Source organism: Rhinoderma darwinii, chromosome 3 (assembly GCF_050947455.1).
Source record: "Rhinoderma darwinii isolate aRhiDar2 chromosome 3, aRhiDar2.hap1, whole genome shotgun sequence".
NCBI classification, from domain to species: domain Eukaryota; kingdom Metazoa; phylum Chordata; class Amphibia; order Anura; family Rhinodermatidae; genus Rhinoderma; species Rhinoderma darwinii.
The window spans coordinates 80,236,720-80,257,162 of NC_134689.1; the positions used below are offsets into that span (position 1 = coordinate 80,236,720).

The 20,443-nt window shown below is 40.3% G+C and overlaps 1 protein-coding gene across 3 annotated transcripts in view; it reads right to left on the reverse strand.

Annotated features, from left to right (window-relative positions):
* RARS1 (arginyl-tRNA synthetase 1) overlaps positions 1–20,443 on the reverse strand; it is a 91,412-nt gene that overhangs the window by 48,568 nt on the left and 22,401 nt on the right. For all 3 annotated transcript variants that reach the window (XM_075856416.1, XM_075856418.1, XM_075856417.1), the window contains 3 exons: positions 15,709–15,809; positions 11,989–12,110; positions 10,739–10,859 (listed from right to left, as the gene is read on the reverse strand). In XM_075856416.1, coding sequence (XP_075712531.1) covers positions 10,739–10,859; positions 11,989–12,110; positions 15,709–15,809 — 344 coding nt within the window. The remainder of the gene's footprint in view (positions 1–10,738; positions 10,860–11,988; positions 12,111–15,708; positions 15,810–20,443) is intronic.

Genomic DNA, 20,443 nt, shown 5'->3' on the forward strand with positions numbered 1-20,443 from the left:
AAATTGCCCTCACTGCTTTCAGACACCCGCAGACATGAACAATAGATTGAAGCATTGGTTACTAAAACGGATGACATGGAGAATCGCCTGAGGTGAAACAATGTACTAATGCTGTGAATACACTGAAAACGGAGGGGCCCAACCCCACTAACCATTTTAAGGAATGGCTTAAAAATTTGCTTGACTGGGATGTTTTATCTCCACTATATGCTGTAGAAAGGGCACATAGGTTCCCTACCAGGCCCTTACCACAGGTCGCCCCACCACAACCAGTACGGATTAGTCTGCTTCATTATAAGGATAGAGATGCCATCCTTAAAGCAGCTCGAAATCTACCGGCTATTGCTGTTGACTGTCATTGCATTGTCTTTTACCATGATTTTTCCTCTGAAGTTCAAAAGCGGAGGGCGCAAGTTCTGGAAGTCAAACGGCGGTTAGGGGCTCTTGCCGTGCCTTACTCAAAACTAAAGCCTGCTCGATTGGGGATTGTGGCATTGGATAGTACACACTTCTTTGAGAATCCCAGAGATGTGGCTCACTGGCTGGACCAGAACGAGCAACAACTGTAACAGGAGGAGTGACACAGATCTTGCCGATCATCTAAGAACATCTAAGAGAATAGCGTGAGAATATTGGTATATATACTATTGAGCCCAAGGAGCACATGTATCCTTTCAACGGCGGGATGACAGCATTACCTATAGTTCAATTTACGGCCTATCTGCTGCATTTTCAAGGTTGGTTTCAAGAAAGACTAGCGCCCTATACCGCTCTTTGTGTTGGTGATGGCAGGGCCACGGAATTTATACCATTGTTTTATTATTTTTCCTTTTTTTTTTTCAAAAGGATTGTTCGTATAGTGCAATGGGTTCTTCAATAGCTTTGCTCAATTATCTGTGGTGCTTTATTGCCATCTTGTGGTGTTTTGTGTAATTGGTAATGCGTTCGGGTAATAATGGAGCATGTCATGTACTTCATCTATGATAATGGCTAACTAATTTAATATTGTAAAATTTGTAAAAAGGGCAATACATGACAAAAAAAGTGCATTTAAAATATGCAAATCTGAGGGTACAGCTGTAGCCTTTTTAAATTATAAAGAGCGTAATAAAATCTGTAAAAATTTAATTAAATCAGCAAAAATACAAAATGAAAGGCAGGTGGCCACGGATAGTAAAACAAATCCCAAAAAAATCTTCAAGTATATAAATGCTAAAAAGCCAAGGTCTGAACATGTAGGACCCCTAGATAATGGTAATAGGGAGTTTGTCACAGGGGATCAAGAGAAGGCAGAGATACTAAATGGGTGCTTTAGCTTTGTATATACAACAGAAGAAAGAACAGCTGATGTAGCCGGTGCCAGTGCTGTTAATATATCAGTTGATATACTGAATTGGATGAATGTAGATATGGTCCAAGCTAAATTAAATAAAATAAATGTGTACAAGGCCCCGGGACCAGATGGGTTACACCCTAGAGTTCTTAAGGAGCTTAGTTCAGTTATTTCTGTCCCCCTTTTCATAATATTCAGAGAATCTCTAGTGACTGGCATAGTGCCAAGGGACTGGCGCAGGGCAAATGTGGTGCCTATTTTAAAAAAGGGCTCTAGGTCTTCTCCGGGTAATTATAGACCAGCAAGCTTAACATCCATTGTGGGGAAAATGTTTGAGGGGCTATTGAGGGACTATATACAGGAGTATGTGCCAAAAAAAATAGTATCATAAGTGACAGCCAGCACGGTTTTACTAAGGACAGAAGTTGTCAAACCAACCTGATTTGTTTTTATGAAGAGGTGAGCAGAAGCCTAGACAGAGGGGCCGCTGTGGATTTAGTGTTTTTGGACTTTGCAAAGGCATTTGACACTGTCCCTCATAGACGTTTAATGGGTAAATTAAGGACTATAGGTTTAGAAAGTATAGTTTATAATTGGATTGAGAATTGGCTCAAGGACCGTATCCAGAGAGTTGTGGTCAATGATTCCTACTCTGAATGGTCCCCGGTTATAAGTGGTGTACCCCAGGGTTCAGTGCTGGGACCACTATTATTCAACTTATTTATTAATGATATAGAGATTGGGATTAATAGCACTATTTCTATTTTTGCAGATGACACCAAGCTATGTAATATTGTTCAGTCTATGGAAGATGTTCATGAATTGCAAGCATATTTAAACAAACTAAGTGTTTGGGCGTCCACTTGGCAAATGAGGTTTAATGTAGATAAATTTAAAGTTATGTATCTGGTTACCAACAACCTCCATGCATCATATGTCCTAGGGGGAGCTACACTGGGGGAGTCACTTGTTGAGAAGGATCTGGGTGTACTTGTAAATCATAAACTCAATAACAGCATGCAATGTCAATAAGCTGGTTCAAAGGCCAGCAAGATATTGTCATGTATTAAGGATCATGGACTCGCGGGACAGGGATGTAATATTACCACTTTACAAAGCATTAGTGAGGCCTCATCTAGAATATGCAGTTCAGTTCTGGGCTCCAGTTCATAGAAAGGATGCCCTGGAGTTGGAAAAAATACAAAGAAGAGCAACGAAGCTAATAAGGGGCATGGAGAATCTAAGTTATGAGGAAAGATTGAAAGAATTAAACCTATTTAGCCTAGAAAAAAGACGGGGGACATGATTAACTTATATAAATATATTAATGGCACATACAAAAAATATTGTGAAATCCTGTTCCATGTAAAATCCCCTCAAAAAACAAGGGGGCAGTCCCTCCGTCTGGAAAAATAAAGGTTCAAACCTGCAGAGGCGACAAGGCTTCTTTACTGTGAGAACTGTGAATCTATGGAATAGTCTACCGCAGGAGCTGGTCGCAGCAGGGACAGTAGATGGCTTTAAAAAAGGCTTAGATAATTTCCTAGAACAAAAAAATATTGGCTCCTATGTGTAGAAATTTTTTCCTTCCCTTTTCCCGTCCCTTGGTTGAACTAGATGGACATGTGTCTTTTTTCAGCCGTACTATGTAACTATAAGTTGGAACGTGCTTAGCCTGGGTGATCCAACTAAACGCTTTGTTATGTTTGATTGCTTACGAGCACATGCTCCAGCAATTCTATGTCTCCAGGAGACTCATTTGGATAAATATAAAACTAATACTTTGAATAGAGCGTGGATGAGCTATAAGTTTCATTCTGCTTTTCCTAGCAAATCTATTTTGTTTACTTGTATTGCCTCAAAACTGGACCAGGAAGGCAGATATGTTTGCCTTCATTGTAAGATATATAATAATGAATCTTTACTGATCTCTGTGTATGTGTCGTGGGTCAACACTATGCCAGTAGTTCCTATTATAATGGTTGGGGATTTTAATATTGTTGTACAGCCCCATTGGGCTAAATCATGTTCGGATCAGACCCTGACTCTTTGACTCACTTTGGTGAGTTAATGGGGGAATTGAATTGTCGCGCATAGATCTATGGCGGGACCGCCACCCGGGGGCTCGTCAATTATGTCATTCTAGAGCTCATGATATGCTTTCGCGTATCGACCCCGCCATGGGTACAGATGCGGTTTTACAGCTACTGGTTTCTATCGAATATAATTTTAGGGTTCTTTCTGATTATTCAGCATTAGTGTTGACCCTCCGTGCATCCTCGGTATTGACTCCTTTGCAACGTCCTTTCTGGCTGCAGTTAATTTATATTTTCAGGGTAGAATCCTCTTTACTAGAATACTTTGAAAATAATGAAGGTACGGTATCCTCAGGTATGGGGATGCTATAAAAGCTTATTTGAGGGGTACACTTATTCGGGCAGTAAGTAGAGTTAAGCTGAAAACCCGGCAATTTAGTGAATTCTTGCGCTTAAGGGTCCAACACCTAGATCAGAAATATGTGGAATGGGGAGATCGTGCTCTTCTACTTGAATGGGGAGAAGCACAGGATGCCTATACTGCCCATAAACTTGAATTGCCGAAGACTAAACGGGCCTTCCAACAACAGAACTACTATGATGAGGGGGAGAAGGCTGGTCAGAAGGCTGGGAGAGCTAGTATCTACGACTGCACAGATCCTACCTTTGTTCCACTCATTTTACACCCATCTTTAGGACTCTTGACTATTAGATACTAAGGAGCAGGTCATTTTCTACTTAAGGGATCTTAATTTACCTCAGTTATCTGAGGAGGATAGGGAAATTGCCGACAAACCGCTTGTCCACTGCAAAACTTATTCATAAGGTGTGGTTGAAAGTGAGGGAACTGCAACTTATACAGGACGCTATCCAGTACGCGGCCATATGGGACACTCTGTGGTTATCCAATTTATGTCAGCTTGAAAGATTGGGTAATTGGAAACATGCTGATCTTACTTGGGTGGTACAGATTTTGAGTAATGGGACACTGTGTTCCTTTGAACAGCTCCAGGGCTCCCATGTAATTCCCTCCTCAGATTTGTATAAATATCTTCAGTTACGGCATTGTATTCTAGGCAGACTATGCTGGGGACAGCGGATGTGTGTTATTACTGATAACGAAATTATAAATATAATAGAGACTACAAAAACTTCTGCGGGAGTTCTCTCTATACTTTATAAAGCACTTATGATTCTGGTGATGTCTAGGTATCCGGTGAGGAGCAAAGAAAGGTGGGAGACAGAAATGGGGCCCTTGGAGGATATGCAGTGGAGGGAAATTTTGGAGAGGGTGCCGCAACTGTCTCTGAGTGAAGCTTAGATTGTCTAATCTAGACATACTACATAAAGGTGTATAAGACACCAACATTTCTTTATGATATTGTGGTTAAACCGGATTCGTTATGCCCTCAGTGTAAACATAATTCTGCGGGCATGCTTCATTTGTTTTGGTCCGGTCATCATTTGGAGAGCGGTAGTGACTATTATTGATGAAATTTTCCAGGTAGCTGTTGAGCTGAACCCGCTTGTTTGTGTGTTGGGATATGTGGAGGACCTAGCACCCTCGGAGACTGGTAAGTTGGCAATAGCTAAGATGTTATATCTGGCACTCGAATTAATAGCCCAACACTGGTTGGAATGAGATGAGTCCCACCCGACAAGAACTTGCTAACAAAATTAACTGGTTGGTGAACCTAGAAAAGGGCGTTTATAGAAAGAGAGGCATGCTGACCAAGCTTGAAAAGGTTTTGGCTCCATGGATTGATACACCTAACCTGGTATCCAGAGAATTGGTGAGATATCGTCTGGGTCTCATTTAAACTAATCCTTGGCTGTAATAATGTAACTAAATAGCTTTGGGCTTGGTGGTCGTTGGTACCTTGGGGGAGGTGGATATACAAATTCATGACAGGTTGTCGATTGATGGATCAAATTTTAGATTTTTGATTGATGCATCATTGTTGGTTTTATATTTCTGTTAAATATGCACTTTCTTATATACATTTTCGGGAAATTAAGTACATGGTATTAGAGTATACTCGTGTAACAGGTAATGAACCCTTGGACTTTGGCATTTTTGTATTCCTGTACTGGGATTGTATTTTGGGGGATGGGGTTGGGGGTCTGTTTTTGTTTTGTAATGTAAAAAAAAAATTACAATCAAAATTTACTGTATTTAAAAAAAATAAAAGATATTTGTTATGTGAAAGTAAATAGTTTTTAAAGTGGAAAACCCCTTTAACCGTTTCCCGTCCCATGACGAAACAGCAATTTAGCCATTGTTGTATGCATTTTAAATTTACGGCGTTCACCTTTATTCTATGCGTTGGTACAATTACGACAATACCAAATATGTATAGGATTTTTTACGTTTACCATAATGAAAACATAAAAACACTTTTGAACTAAAATTTTGCATTGCCGCTTTCCAAGAGCCACATTATTTTTTCGTTGATGTCTCCATATGAGGGCTTTATTTTTGCGGGACTTCATTGCTACCATATTGGTTTACATGGGACTTCTTGATAACCTTTATTATTATTTTTTTTGGGGTGGAAAAGGAAAAAAAATAGCAATTTTGCCTTTTTGTGAGTTTTTTTTTACGGCGTTCACATAGCGGTTTAAATCATGCTAACTTTCTTTTTTGGGTCATTACGATTGCGGCGATACCATATATGTTTTTCTGTGTACCTTTTTTATTAATAATTTTTATTTTACATAATTTTTTCAGTCCCACTAGGGACTTCACTGTGCGATCTATTAATAGCGCATATAATGCTTTGGTATACTTCGTATACCAAAGCATGAATGCCTGTCAGAATAAAACTGACAGGCATATATCAGGCCATGCCTCCAGCACGGCCTAATAAGCATATAGCCAGGGCAGGCCTGGGGGCCTTTGTTAGGCCCCGGCTGCCACGGCAACAAATCAGAAGCCCGAGATCGCATTTGCGGACCGCCAATGGGTGACAGAGGGAGCCCCCTCGGTCCGTAAACTACTCAGATGCAGCAGTCGCTAATGACTGCGGCATTTGAGGGGTTAAACAGTCGCAATCGAAGGAAACTTTGATCGCTACAGTTGAGCAGGAGCTCGGCTGTCATCAGACAGCCAAGAACCCGCTCAAGCCTGCACGGGACTCCCGTGCAGGACTTAGATTAGGCCGGCGTGAAAAGGCGGAGGCCTAGAGTAAGGCCCCTTAATGACAGCCGTGTAAAGGTGTATCAGCGGACATTAAGGGGTTAATTAATAGGTAATTTTTGCCTGGGATCCATACACCCAAACTTATTCTGAACACATATCTTTCCTGTTTAGGCTCCTTCACTTTCATAGTGGCCCTGACCACCTTAACGTCATTGTCGCTAAGGGGAAATATGGAACGGGCTGCTCCATACTCAGTGGGTGTTGGCTTTATATTATAGCAGACTCTTCACTGTAATGTCCAGGATATAAGGAAACTCTGTTCCTGGCCATTTAACCACTTATATGCCGTGGTCGCTATTGAGCCTTTAGAACCATCGGCACCCAGTGGCACGATCACGGGGTGCCGATGGTTGTCATAGCAGCTTGAGGCCTAACGAAGGTCTGCCATCTTTGTGCTCCTATTAAGCACTGCCAGGGCTTAGTATGATCGGCTAAAAATTATAAAATTATAATACACTGAAAAACATAGATATTGCAGTGTATTGCACCAAAAATCAATGATTGCATGTTCAAGTCCCCTATAGGAACAAATAAAAAATAAAAAAAAATGAAGAAAACTGTTAAATACAGTTTTTGAAATTAAAGGGAATGTGTTGCCAGCAAAACATGTTTGTTTTTTTTTTAAATTAAACATTTAGTGTGTAGGTGATTAAACATTGTTCAAATTTTTTTTATTTTTTTCACGAGTCAGGAAATATTATAAATTAGATTCTAATTTATAATATTTCCCATTGCTGGTCACTAGATGGAGCTATTCCCAAAATTGCAGCATTGCATGTGGTAAAGCAACCACATTGCTTTTTGCTGCAAAATTGGGAAAAAAGCACTCGCTCTAGTGAGCTCTGAGAATCCCCCCCTCCTTTATCCTGGCTAGTGCCGGGATAAACGAGGGGATTGAACGGTCTAACCTCCTACACTGTGTGTCACCATTTTTTGAGCTAACACACAGTGTAGTAGGTTTACATACAGTAGTAAACACACACAAACACGAACATACATAGAAATCTCTTACCTGCTCCTGCCGCCGCGGCTCCCTCCGGCCCGTCCGCTCCGTCTGCTGCCGCTGGTCCAAGTGCACAAGTCCGGAAGCCGCGGCCGGAAGTAGTAATCTTACTGTCCGGCCGCGACTTCCGGTCCACAGGAAAATGGCGCCGGATGGCGCGCATTTCAAATTGGACTGTGTGCGCCGGCATGCGCAGTTCCCACACAGACGGCGTACACAGAAGTGGATGGGACGGGACCCGTTCGCAGTCCCTATGGGACTGTGGCTGCCGTATTCCATGTCTGTATGTGTCGTTAATCGACACATACAGAAATGGAAAAAAAAATGGCAGCCCCCATAGGGAAGAAAAAGTGTAAAAATAAGAAAAAGTAACACACAAATTAATCCAAACGTTTTTAATAAAGCACTAACATCTTTAACATATTAAAAAAAAAATTGGGATGACACTGTTCCTTTAACAGAAAAGCAATAAGTAAAAAAAACAAAAAATAACAAAAACTTTTCCAATTTGACTTCTAAAGTAATGTAAAAAAAAATAACAAAAATAGTTGGTCCGTAAAATTTCGACCGATCACAATCGAACATTATTTATCCCAAACAATAAACGCTGTTAAAAATCATAATAATAATAATAAGTCGCTCTTTTCTAGTACGCTTACCTTCCAAATAAAGTATCTCACACTGCTCCATTGAAAAAACAATAAAAAAAATTATGGGTCTCAGAACATGACGACATATTTTTTTAACAAATTGTTTTTTCCTTGTAGAAGTAGTACATCATAAAAAAAAACTATATAAATTTGGTGTAGCCGTAATCATATTGACCAGCAGAATAAAGTTAACATGTCATTATTACCAGACTAAAAATACAGAGAGTAGCGGGCACCACAAACTGATATGGGAAGAGTGCCAGTCAACATGTGCAATAAACATGTAAAAATGTGTCAAGCAAGGACACCCGTATAGCAGACTGCACATCTAGATATGAATAAAATACCTTTAATACCAAAACACAAAAACTGCAAAGTATAAAGCAAACAGACAAAATCTAAAAAACACTCAAAAGACCCCATGCGTATCATCAGGCTGCCGGCTTTTCTGGTCTTTAGGTCCTCATTGTGGCATAGCCACCACCATTCCTCTCTCGTACGGTTGTATTTTGGTATAGTTTATTAGTACGTTGTATATGCATTTGTTTCATACCTTGCATTGTCACAGGGGCTTTTAACTTCATACATCATTGTAGGGAGACATGTATGTGTACATAGGGGTATTTTAACACGGGATGCATATATCATACATTGTTTTTTATCTGATCATTCGCGTATGCTATATAATCAGTCTTTTTCCCATGAGTGATTGTTCTGTGGCCTAACCAGGGTGACTTTTCAAGTGTTTTTAGATTTTGTCTGTTTGCTTTATACTTTGCATTTTTTTGTATTTTGTATTGTAGTAATAAAGTGTTTTTATTCATATCTAGATGTGCAGTCTGCTTCACGGGTGTCCTTGCTTTACATGTTTTTGAGAATTTTACCGCTCTGTGAACGACGTAAAAACAAACCCCCCAAAAAATTGAGGAATTGCAGTTTTCCAATTCCACAAAAAAAAAAAATTTTTATTTTGCAGATTCCAAGTAAATTATATTTGACGTTAAATGGTGCCATCAAAAACGGCAAATCATCCCGCAAAAAATCAAGCTCTCATACGGCTATGTCAACAACAAAAAATTATGGTTTTAGAAACCAGGGAGGAAACAAACCAAATGAAAAAAAATGAAAATGGCTGCGTCTCCAAGTTGTTAAGTAACTGTTCACTTTCTTCAGGGGGCAAAACTAATTTCCTAAACATATCATCCAAAGACTAGGTCTGTGGTAGTTACAGCAGAGGCAGAGGAAGCGTGATCTCGCGAGATCTCGCTGTAAATGACAGGTTACAACGAGATCACGCTTCCTCTGCTGTAACTACCATAGAAACAGTAACGAAGTGCAGAGATTGTGAATAGACATCCCGTGGAATGTCTATTCACTGTCTAAACACTTCAGTATTGTTAATGTGTTAGTATAAGACAGTACATAAGGATCTAGCAGGATCCCTATGCGCTGAGTAAATGAATGGAGAGGAGTGCATGACGCTGATTGGTCAGCGTCATACACTCCCCTGTACAACGCCCACTTGGTCTAAAGTAAAAATATGCCCACTTGGGCATTAAGCAACTCATTAGCATAAATCTAAAATTGCTAATAAAGTGGTGAAAATAGATCGGTTTTTCAAATAAAAAGCACTGCTGTCACCTACATTATAGCGCCAATCTCCTTATGTAGGAGACAGGGCACTTATAATGTGGTGACAGAGCCGCTTTAAAGACGGAAGCTCTATGGGTTCCATTCCAGGTCTACCATCGGGTATAGGAAACCACACTGAGGCAATTGAGTAGGGACTTCTTTTTTTTCTCCAAGTTCACTGTCCCTGGGGACAGATCTCATTTCGAATTAGAAACGCATTGGAAAACTCTAGTAAATACTCAAGACTGAGGCCCTGCCCAATTTCCAGTTACATTGATAAATCTGCCCCAATCGGTGTGCCAAAACGGAGAATGATCTGCACTACCAGCAACACTATTTATTGGAAATACTGCAGGCTTAAGAAAAAACGAAGCAGGCCTTAAAAATCACATGCTTTTCAGTCAGAATGTGTGAACGTGATTTCTGCAAAACTAATCACAATACAGTAACATCTGTCTACTGCAATAAATCACTGCTGCATGTGAACATACTCTTAAAGTTGAGCCGCATGCACATAGTAGAGCCGTGTGAAGGAGGCTGCATGGTGATACGGGGAGTAGATAGTGTGTGTGCCATTAATGGTGGTCTTATGGGGTTATTCTCTCATAGAAGCATTGCGTAATAATTTGGCACCCAATGGAGAACACAATGTTTTTCAAACAAAATCAAACAGAAAAAAAACCTCCGGATGAAGGTACAGGGCATCATAAGTATTGAGGACCTATATAGTGTATAGAGCACCTTGAAAACTTGCATTTGTGGGACCAGAGCGAATGATCATCCCTGGTATGTTAAGAGACCCTAGTAGCTCAATTTTACTCATTGTTAAAATTACTAAATTCACTTTAAGAGTCACAATGATTTGTATGGAATAAATCATACCTTGTAAAATGACTGGAGATCGCCAATAGGGGGTGAGACTGAGACATAATTTGGAAACTTGTCTTGTAGATGAGCAATCAACATGCCAAACTGTGTTCCCCAATCTCCTAAGTGATTTAGCCTGTAAATGGCAAATAAATAGAATTATTATAATTTAAAAAAAAAAATAAAATCTATCCCTGGACATAACTGCTAAACATTTACACTAGACCACTACACTACCTTAAAGGGTTTATTCCCAGAATTGACATCTATCACCTATCCACAGTGGTTGGGGCCCACTGCGATCATTACCTATCCTGTGGATAGGTGATAAATGACAATTGTGGGCCAACCCTTTAAAAGTATACGTCCAGCGTTGCACCTAAAAAAAATGCACAAGGGAAATAAGTAAAACACCATTAATAATATTTTAAAATGACCCCTCTAATGTTTGGAGCCCAGGCTGTCAGTGTAATGGTACGTGTAAAACGCCGGATTGGCAGGCAAGAGAAAAAAGGAGAGAAAGAGGGATGTCTGGGGGGAGTTACAGCATATCAACACACAGATATAAAGGCCACAGTGTTGACTGGGCACATAAAACAGCAGCAATTGACATGGGTGAGAACAGTACTTCTGGTCAACGAAAAAAAATGACCATGTCTGTAGAACAAGGAGCTGACAGAACATCAGTAATATTACACCCAGTGACCTAAGAAAATAAAGAAGCACTGGCAATTTTTTTTCTTAATTCGGCTGGAGGAACACTAACTATTTCAACCCCAGTTAACTTTGACTTGTTTGTATATTATCATTTCATTGACAAATAGAGGGTGCAACAAATAGTTCTGCAAGGATTATATGAGTTTGTAATTTTATATGTATGTGTGTGTATATATATATATATATATATATATATATATATATATATATGTGTGTGTGTGTGTGTGTGTGTGTGTGTGTGTGTGTGTGTGTGTGTGTGTGTGTGTGTATGAATATTAAATATGTGTGTGTCACAAGTGAAGCAGTTTTTACTACTTTTGAAAGAAAATAGCACAGACCCTGTGCCCAAAGATATTCGCAGACTTCCAACTGACAAGTGTACTCAGTCTATATACATTGCAGTCAATGTAGTGTAGTAAAAAGTGTTTCTAAATAGAGTGGTCTGATATGTCAGGGACCAAATTATTAAACAGATTGTAATACAAACTAGGAGCACCCCCTAAACTATTACTTTTAAAAAAAAAAACATTTTGAAAAAACAAGCTTACCGGAGTACATCATGTCCAACAAACTCAAATAATCGGCATATGCTGTCGCCTATAATGGTAGAGCGTAAATGACCCACATGCATTTCTTTGGCAATATTTGGAGAAGAGAAATCAACTACAACCTGAAAAACAAGTTTTGTATAAGTTAGTCTGGTTTTCCTTTCCAGACACTATGTTTTAGATGTCCGAAATCCTTTCCTCAGCACAGACAGTTTGGCGTGACCTGGTGCTTAAAGTGTAGCTAAACGTTTGACACATCACAGTAACGTCAGAAGTTTGTATTGATGGGGGTCTGAGCACTGAGACCCCCATCAAATCGCTAGAACGAAGCAGCTGAAGCGCACGTGTGAGCGCTCAGCCGCTTCATGTCTGTTCAGCTTTTTCCGGAAAGCCGATGTATCGGAGTATGGGCTCATAGACTTTCTATTCCGTACACCGATACATTTATTTCCGGAAAAAGCCGAACAGACCCGAAGCGGCTGAGCGCTCATATGAGCGTTTCAGCTGCTTCGTTCTAGCAATTGGTGGAGTCTCAGTGCTCGGAACCCAACAATCCAAACTTCTGACATATCACTATAACATGACAAAAGTTTGTCAAACATTTAGCTAACTTATAGTTATGAATAAATGATGAAAGCAACTAAAGACCCAGTAGGTTAGCAGCAGTTAACACATCCGTTTACAAACCAGTCCAATAACACTATTTTTGGATTCACTTCTGGCTTTGGCCCGAAAAACTGAGCCAAAATCTGCACCAAAATTGTGTGCGTTAACCTGGCCTAAAGGCTATGACTACCTGACCTAAAGGCTATGACTACCTGGCCTAAAGGCTATGACTACCTGGCCTAAAGGCTATGACTACCTTCACATATATATATATATATATATATATTTATTATTTATTTTTTAATTGTCCCAATTGCAATAGTTCAGAATAAAAAAAATCAGACAAAATATAAACCCTGTGCAGCCCGATTCTGCAGTCATACTTCCTTACATTTGTCCCCTACTTCTTGCTAATATACACTGGATGGCCAAAAGTAAGCCGATACCCGGCCATTAAACCTATATAAGGTTTCTGGACATCCCATTCCAAAATGATGGGCGTTAATACGGAGTTGGGCCCCCTTTTGTGGCTAAAACAGACTTCACTCTACTGGGACTGTTTTCCACAAGATTTCAGAGTGTCTGTGGGAATTTGCTTTAACACATATTCTATTATATATTCTTATATTATATTCTATGGCAGTGAAACGGTTAAGGATGCGTTCACACAATTCATGTATTTTTTTTTTTCATTGTATTTTTTTTTTTTTGCCAATCCGCAACAAAGAGCAATAAGAAAGAGCATTTCCCAAATCTAGAAAGGATATTCTGAAGGATATTCAAAATCTTCCTGAAACAAGCAGTCTTAAAACTTGTTCACACGGCGCTCAAAAAAAACGACATGTAAACGTGTCAAAAACGCCAAGAATTGACCGGACGCTTCTTTTTTTTTACACAACGCTTTTTTTTTGGGGCGTTTTTTGTCCGCTTGCATTGAATCTAATACAAAAACGCTCAAAACGAGCGCAGCTGTTTTTTCTCCCTCCCATTGATTTTAATCAGAAACCGCTCAATGAAAGAGCATGCCGTTTTTTTTTCCCGTGAGATGTCAAACCCGCCAAGGTAAAGACGCCTCTGCCTCCCTTTGAAATCAAGGGGGAGGGCGATCTGGGCTGTATTCTGCGCGGATTCCAACGCGGTTTATGCATCAAAATCAACGCCAAAGAACTCCGTGTGAACTGACCCTTATAGATATGGAGGCGTAAGATTCTTTATTTCTTACAGTATTGATTGCAATATGAAGCAGAATAGGATGAAAGAAGAGCAAATTAATTTTGCTAATCTTTTTTGTGTATTTTGTACATTAATTATGACCGGGGGTGTTTTGGGCCTTCACGACCAGAGCAACAGTTCATGTTTTGGAATGCTGCATTTTACTTCTTTCTTAAATCTTCCGCAAAATGTTTGGCATCTTTTTTTGCAGGACGCATGGGAATTTCTTATTTGAAATCAGTGCCTATATAGCAATTAATTTTGTAGGTCTTATAAAGGGAAAAACAGAAAAACAGGAAAAAAAATACTGTTTTTCCTCATTTTCGCATGCTCTATTTTAAGGTAGTTTGTTCAATGAAAAATATTTAGCCCAAAAATTAATTCTTCAATTCTCAATATACTCCATATACAGATCTAATGGTAACCGAGATCTGTATAGCCCGACATGCAGAGAAGACGCAGATCGTATCTTCTCTGTATCCCTCCAAGCCCCGTCTCCACAGTTAATTCCTGTGGTGTCAATATGGATGTCACAGGATTTCCTAGCAAATGCCTAAATGCAGAAGCAGCGACACTCAATATGAGGGTTTGTACGTGATGGGGAACTAATTATATCAGTTCCCTGTCACAGTTGGAAATCGGACTGTCAGTGTGAATTCAGATGTGGCAGATATTTTCCGCTGTGGATTTTGCGCCAAATCCACACAAAATCCGTGTGAAAACCTGGGAATCTGTCATACAGGTTTGGTCACAGGTAGTGTGTAAACAAAATTGGGTGCATGTCTCCTTACAAAGTATGCCAGTGATTTCTATTCAAGACTTTGTTCCTGCCACTCCAATGTTAGAATGGGAATCAGCTGGGGTGGAGGTTCTTTCTGACTTCTATGACAACGGGGTTTTTAGAACATTTGCAGATTTAGCCGATTCATTTCACATATCTCATAAGAAGTTTATTCAATATCTCCAAATTCGGCATTTCTTGCAGGGCTTGAAACTTCCCACCCAACCGCCCAAACTCTCTACATTTCATAAGTTTATATTTCAATGGCAGGGTTTTCCGAAAGGCCTCACATTTAGTTATTATTTACTGCTTCATAGAGGGCGGGATTCAAAAGACCTTTATATGCTAAAATGGGAAGGAGAGTTGGGTACTTCATTCTCCTCAGAACAATGGATTAAAGCTGCTAATTGGATCTCCAAGCATTCTAGATGCATAAATCATATGGAGTTAGTTAAAAAAATACATCTTAGGTGGTACTTAACGCCTTCCAGATTCTCCCACTTTGGAGGGGGCAGCTCTAATATGTGTTGGAGAGGGTGCGGAAACAAAGGCTCCACATTACATATGTGGTGGACCTGTCCTTCTATTAGCTCTCTATGGAAAGAAGGGTTTCAACTGATCTCTGAGATCTCAGGTATACTTATCTCAGGGTCCCCAGAATTGGCCGTTTTGGACATGGGGTTGGACTGATTTCTCAACATATTCTCATAGCTGCAAGAATGTCAATAGCTAAATTGTGGAAGTCTTCCGTCCCTCCATCCATATTAGAGGTAATTAGAAGAGTTAACATAGATTGTAGACATGAAACGTCCTTCCTCTATTACACCTCATACTAAGGTGGCGGCGTGGGATTTATGGAAAAGCTCAAAATATTATAAATAAGTCATGAATATGTCTGAACAGAGTCACAGTATGTATATGAATGTCTTTTTTTTATTTCTTTTGTTTTCTGTTTAGTTGATTTTCTGTTATGTTGTTTTGTGCACTCCTTTGTAGGACTTCTCATGTTGAGAACCTTGGGTGCTGAAGCTTGGAGGTATTTTTCCTATGTAATGTGTTGAAAAAGCTCAATAAAAATTTCAATGATTAAAAAACAAAAAAACAACAAAAAAAAAACATACCATTTTCTTTTCTCCAATTACAGGTGGTTGAACACCATTCACCAACAAGTTGGTCAGCTGCTTCGATATGAAATTCTTCTTTATGTGTACATTAATGAAGCCTGTTAAAACAGATGGTTTACAATATTAAAATCATGATACCTGAGAAAGTAAAAGGAATGAAAATGTCACCATGATTGCGTTCTCCCTCCCATGGAGATACCCAAGTAGCACGCTGGTGTCTCCTTGCTGCGGTAACCGTAGCACGCCAAAGAATCTCATGCACAAGTCCCAGTAACTAGAACAAGACCTGTGTACAAGAGTGTTGTATGGTTACTGTACTTCCCAAAGTGCTATCTGCTTCTCTCCACACCCGATGTAACATTGGGGAGGGGGGGGGTTGGGGGTGCAATTATTGTGTAGTGACCAGGACATTTCCTTTTCTTAAACTATGTAACAAGTTCAACCATTCTAACACCTGGCTGTTTTATCCAGAGGAAGGCAAAGCAAAAAACCTCTAGGGGTCTAAAACCAAACCAAAAAAGTCTGATAATTCCCCTGGACCAATTTAATGTCATTCTATCCCTCATTAACCCATGCACGACATCCATACAGCTATATACGTTCCAACTGCTGATGCCCCGTGCAGTTGTCATGTATGTAAAAGTTGGCAGCCTAGAACAGGGTTTAATGTGTGAAGTGCTGCTTCAACGTGAGCAGCGATGTACTTTCCGGTCTGAAGGCTCTCTCCACAAGTGCCAGCATCTCTCCTCCTTAGTTTCATCAAACAACCAAGTGTTTGATAACGGTTAGGGAGCCTGTAGATAGCGCCACTAAAGCTCCCTCTGGGAGCGGAATCCACGGCCAGAGTATTGCCGACACTTTGGCCAGGGATTGTGCTCCTAGAGGGAGCCCCTGACGTCACTGTCCATATCAGGACAGGGATGTCAGGGGCTCCCTCTAGGAGCACAATCCCTGGCAAAAACGTAGGCAATGCTCTGGCCAGGGGTTCCTCTCAGATCGGGAGCTGCAGTGGCGCTATCTAAAGTTTGGGGGGTGCTATCTACAGGCGCAGTGGCACCATCTACAGGGGTACTTTGGCACTATATGGGCACGATCTGCAGGAGACTGACGGTATTTACATGGGCACTGTGTGAGGCACTATGTGGGTAATATCTACAGTGGGCACTGTGAAACCATCTACAGCGGGCACTGGTACTATTTACAGAGGGTGGCTATTGTGGCATTGCGGCAATATCTACATAGGCACTGTTGTGATTTTAGGGGTTGGGACAAAAAAAAAAAAAAGATTGAAATGCATCAATTTTTTTAGTGGCCATGAAAAACGGGTGGCAAACGGCTAGGAAATGGATGAAAATTTTGAGACACACTGCTGCAAAACAGCCATGAAAAACTGACAATGAATCCGTTTATTTCACGGTCGTGTGAATACAGCATTCTTCAATCTCCCCTCACTGCGATCCAGGCTGATGGAGAGAGAAGACGACTAATAGTTACAGAGCTGCAACAGATATATATATATATATACACACACACACACACACACACATACATACACAATATATACATACACACCCATAATATATATATATATATATATAAAAATTTCAAAAACACAAAAAAAGGTTTTTTTTTTCTAATTCTTTTGTGATTTGTCTGCTAATGATAAAAATTTAAACCATGGAATTAACCCCTTAATGACCAGGCCATTTTGCACGTGAAGGCCAAGGATTATTTTTTATTTTTTCACGGTGACATTCCATGAGCCGTAACTTTTTTTTTATTCCATCGACATAGCCGTATAAGGGCTTGTTTTTTGCGGGACGAGTTGTATTTTGTAATTGCACCATTTTTGGATGCTTATAATATATCGATTAACTTTTATTAACTTTATTTTAGGAGAGAATTGAAAATAAGCAGCTATTCCAGCATTGATTTTCACGTTACAAATTTACGCCGTTTACTATGCAACGTAAATAACATGTTGACTTTATTCTATGGGTCGGCATGATTAAGGGGATACCAAATATGTAAAGGTTTTATATGTTTTCTTACGTTTGCACAATAAAAACCCTTTTAGAAAAAAATTACTTGTTTTTGCATCGCCGCATTCCAAGAGCCGTAACTTTTTTATTGTTCAGTCAATGTGGCCGTATGTGGGCTTGATTTTTGCGAGCCAAGGTGTAGTTTTCATTAGTACTATTTTGGGGTACATAGGATTTTTTTATGGGGGGAATGGGAGAAGAGAGTGAATTTTGCCGTTGTTTTTTGCGTTTTTTTTTGGACGCCGTTCATCCGGCGGTTTAATTAATGTGTTCATTTTATTGTTCAAGTCATTACGATTGCGGGGATACCATATATGTGTATGTGTGATTTGTTTTAAACACTTTTACTAAATAAAACCACTTTTTGGCCAAAAAAAGTCGTTTCATTTTATTTTGACTGTGAATTTTTTTTATTTGTTTTTCACAAACTTTATTTAACTGCTTTACATTTTTTTTTTTAATCCCACCAGGGGACTTCACTATGCGATCTGCTGACCGCATATATAATGCTTTGGTATACTTAGTATATCAAAGCATTATTGCCTGTCAGTGTAAAACTGACAGGCAATCTATTAGGCCATGCCTCTGGCATGACCTAACAGGCATTTGCTGAAGACAGACCTTGTTAGGTTCCCGGCTGCCATGGAAATCCAAAGGCGACCCGCGATTTCTTTGCGGGGGCACTGATGGGGTGACAGAGGGAGCTCCCTCTCTCTGTCAAACACATTAGATGTTGCTGTCGCTATTGACAGTGGCATTTAATGGGTTAAACTTCCGGAATCGGAGTGCGCTTCGATTGCGGCAGGAGCCAGGCTGTGTATAACAGCCGTGCTCCTGCCGCTGATCGCGTGGGTACACTGTCAGTACCCGCGCGATCACAGGACGGATATATCCGTCCTCCTGCGTGAACTAGCAGCTGCTGAGGACGGATATATCCGTCCTGCGGCGTTAAGAGGTTAAGCCAATCTAGAAAATAAAAGCCTCATAAGTCTTGTGTAAAAAAAAAAAAAAAAGTACAAATAGTTATGATATTCAAAGTGTTTGCAAAGATATTATCGTTTAACCCCTTCCCGCACCTTGATGTAACTAGCGCTACACCGAAGTGGCGGTTAACTGTGTAGTCTGTCTGCCCTGGTGTCCGGGCAGAGTACAAGGGACCAATCGAAGCGGTCCCTTGTTAGAGAGGCTCCGATTGGTTAGTCTGTACAGACTTACCAATCGGAGCTTAGAACATTAGAGATACTACGTCACAGGCTCTGATCTCCTCTGGAGTCAGGAAGTAGAGGAGATCAGAGCCTGTAGCTGTGTGTGCAACAAGTGTTTACAAAAAAAAAACACTTAAAATCCACATTAACCTCTTGATCACAGTCTAACTGTGATCACCCCCGCCACCTCCTCTCCCAGTCTATAAGGGAGCTTTTCTTTTGTTATTTTTTTTTTTTAGTCAGCGTCAATTTAGTCAGCGTTAGTCAGCGGCAAGTTAGTCAGCGGCAAGTTAGTCAGCGGCAAGTTAGCCCACGTCAAGTTAGCCCGCCCGGTCAGCGTCGGACCGCCCGTCAGTCAGCGCCCGTCAGTCATTCATTGTCTTTTTGTAAGTGTAGTTTAGTGTTAGTCAGTTACAGTGTCATAAAATAAAAAAATATATATTATTGTACGTTAGTGTTCCTATTTAGTGTTTTATGTAAAAAAAAAAAAAAAAAAAAAAAGACAAAAAGTTCTATTCTAAATTTTTTCGTATGCACTTTCTACAGTATACAAGTGTACATAAATATTTACTGTACACAATTTTTTTTTAATGCAAAACATTTTCCACAGGAGGCGTGTGAGATGCTCGCGTCGGACACAGATACTTCTCCTCAAGTGACACCGAGGAACCTCCTCGCTGTCGCAGGAGTGTTCAGGTTACACCTGCACCTGAACCTAATTGGTTGCCCCCAACCTCCTATATCCCCCATGTACCGTACTTTACTGCTGCTGCAGGGGTCCAAGTCCAGACAGCAGGGCTGTCCGAAATTGAGTTTTTCCAGCTCTTTTTTTCGGACAGCATTGTGGACAAAATTGTTGAGCAAATTTGTGCTCAACAATTTATTGCTGTCAACCCCGATAGTTTTTATGCCAGGCCATACAGGTGGCATCCCACCGACAAAGCAGAAATGCTGCAGTACTGGGGATTGGTCCTAAATATGGGCCTAACAAAAGAAGCCATCGGTGAGGGCCAATTGGTGCACTGATATTCTTTACCACTGCCCCTTATACCGCACCACAATGCCCAGGGCTCATTTTGAAGCAATACAGAAGTTTTTACATTTCAATGATAATTCCCAGTGCCCCCCCCCCCAGGGTAACCCCAATTTCAATCGACTCTTAAAAATTAGACCCCTTATTTCCCATTTGGCGCAAAAGCTTTCCATGTCATATACCCCTGGAAGAGAAATTGCCATTGAAGAGTCCCTGGTGCATTTCAAGGGAAGGGTGAAGTTTAGGCAGTATTTGCCCAACAAACGTGCCAGGTATAGCATCAAGATCAACAAGTTGTGAGAGTCGGACTACACACATACTTTTATAATATACGAGGGAAGAGTCAGATTGAACCCCTAAACTGTCCACCCGTCCTGACCACAACGGGGAAATTGTCTGGGACCTCCTGCACCCACTGTTTAATCAGGGGTACCACTTGTATATAGACAACT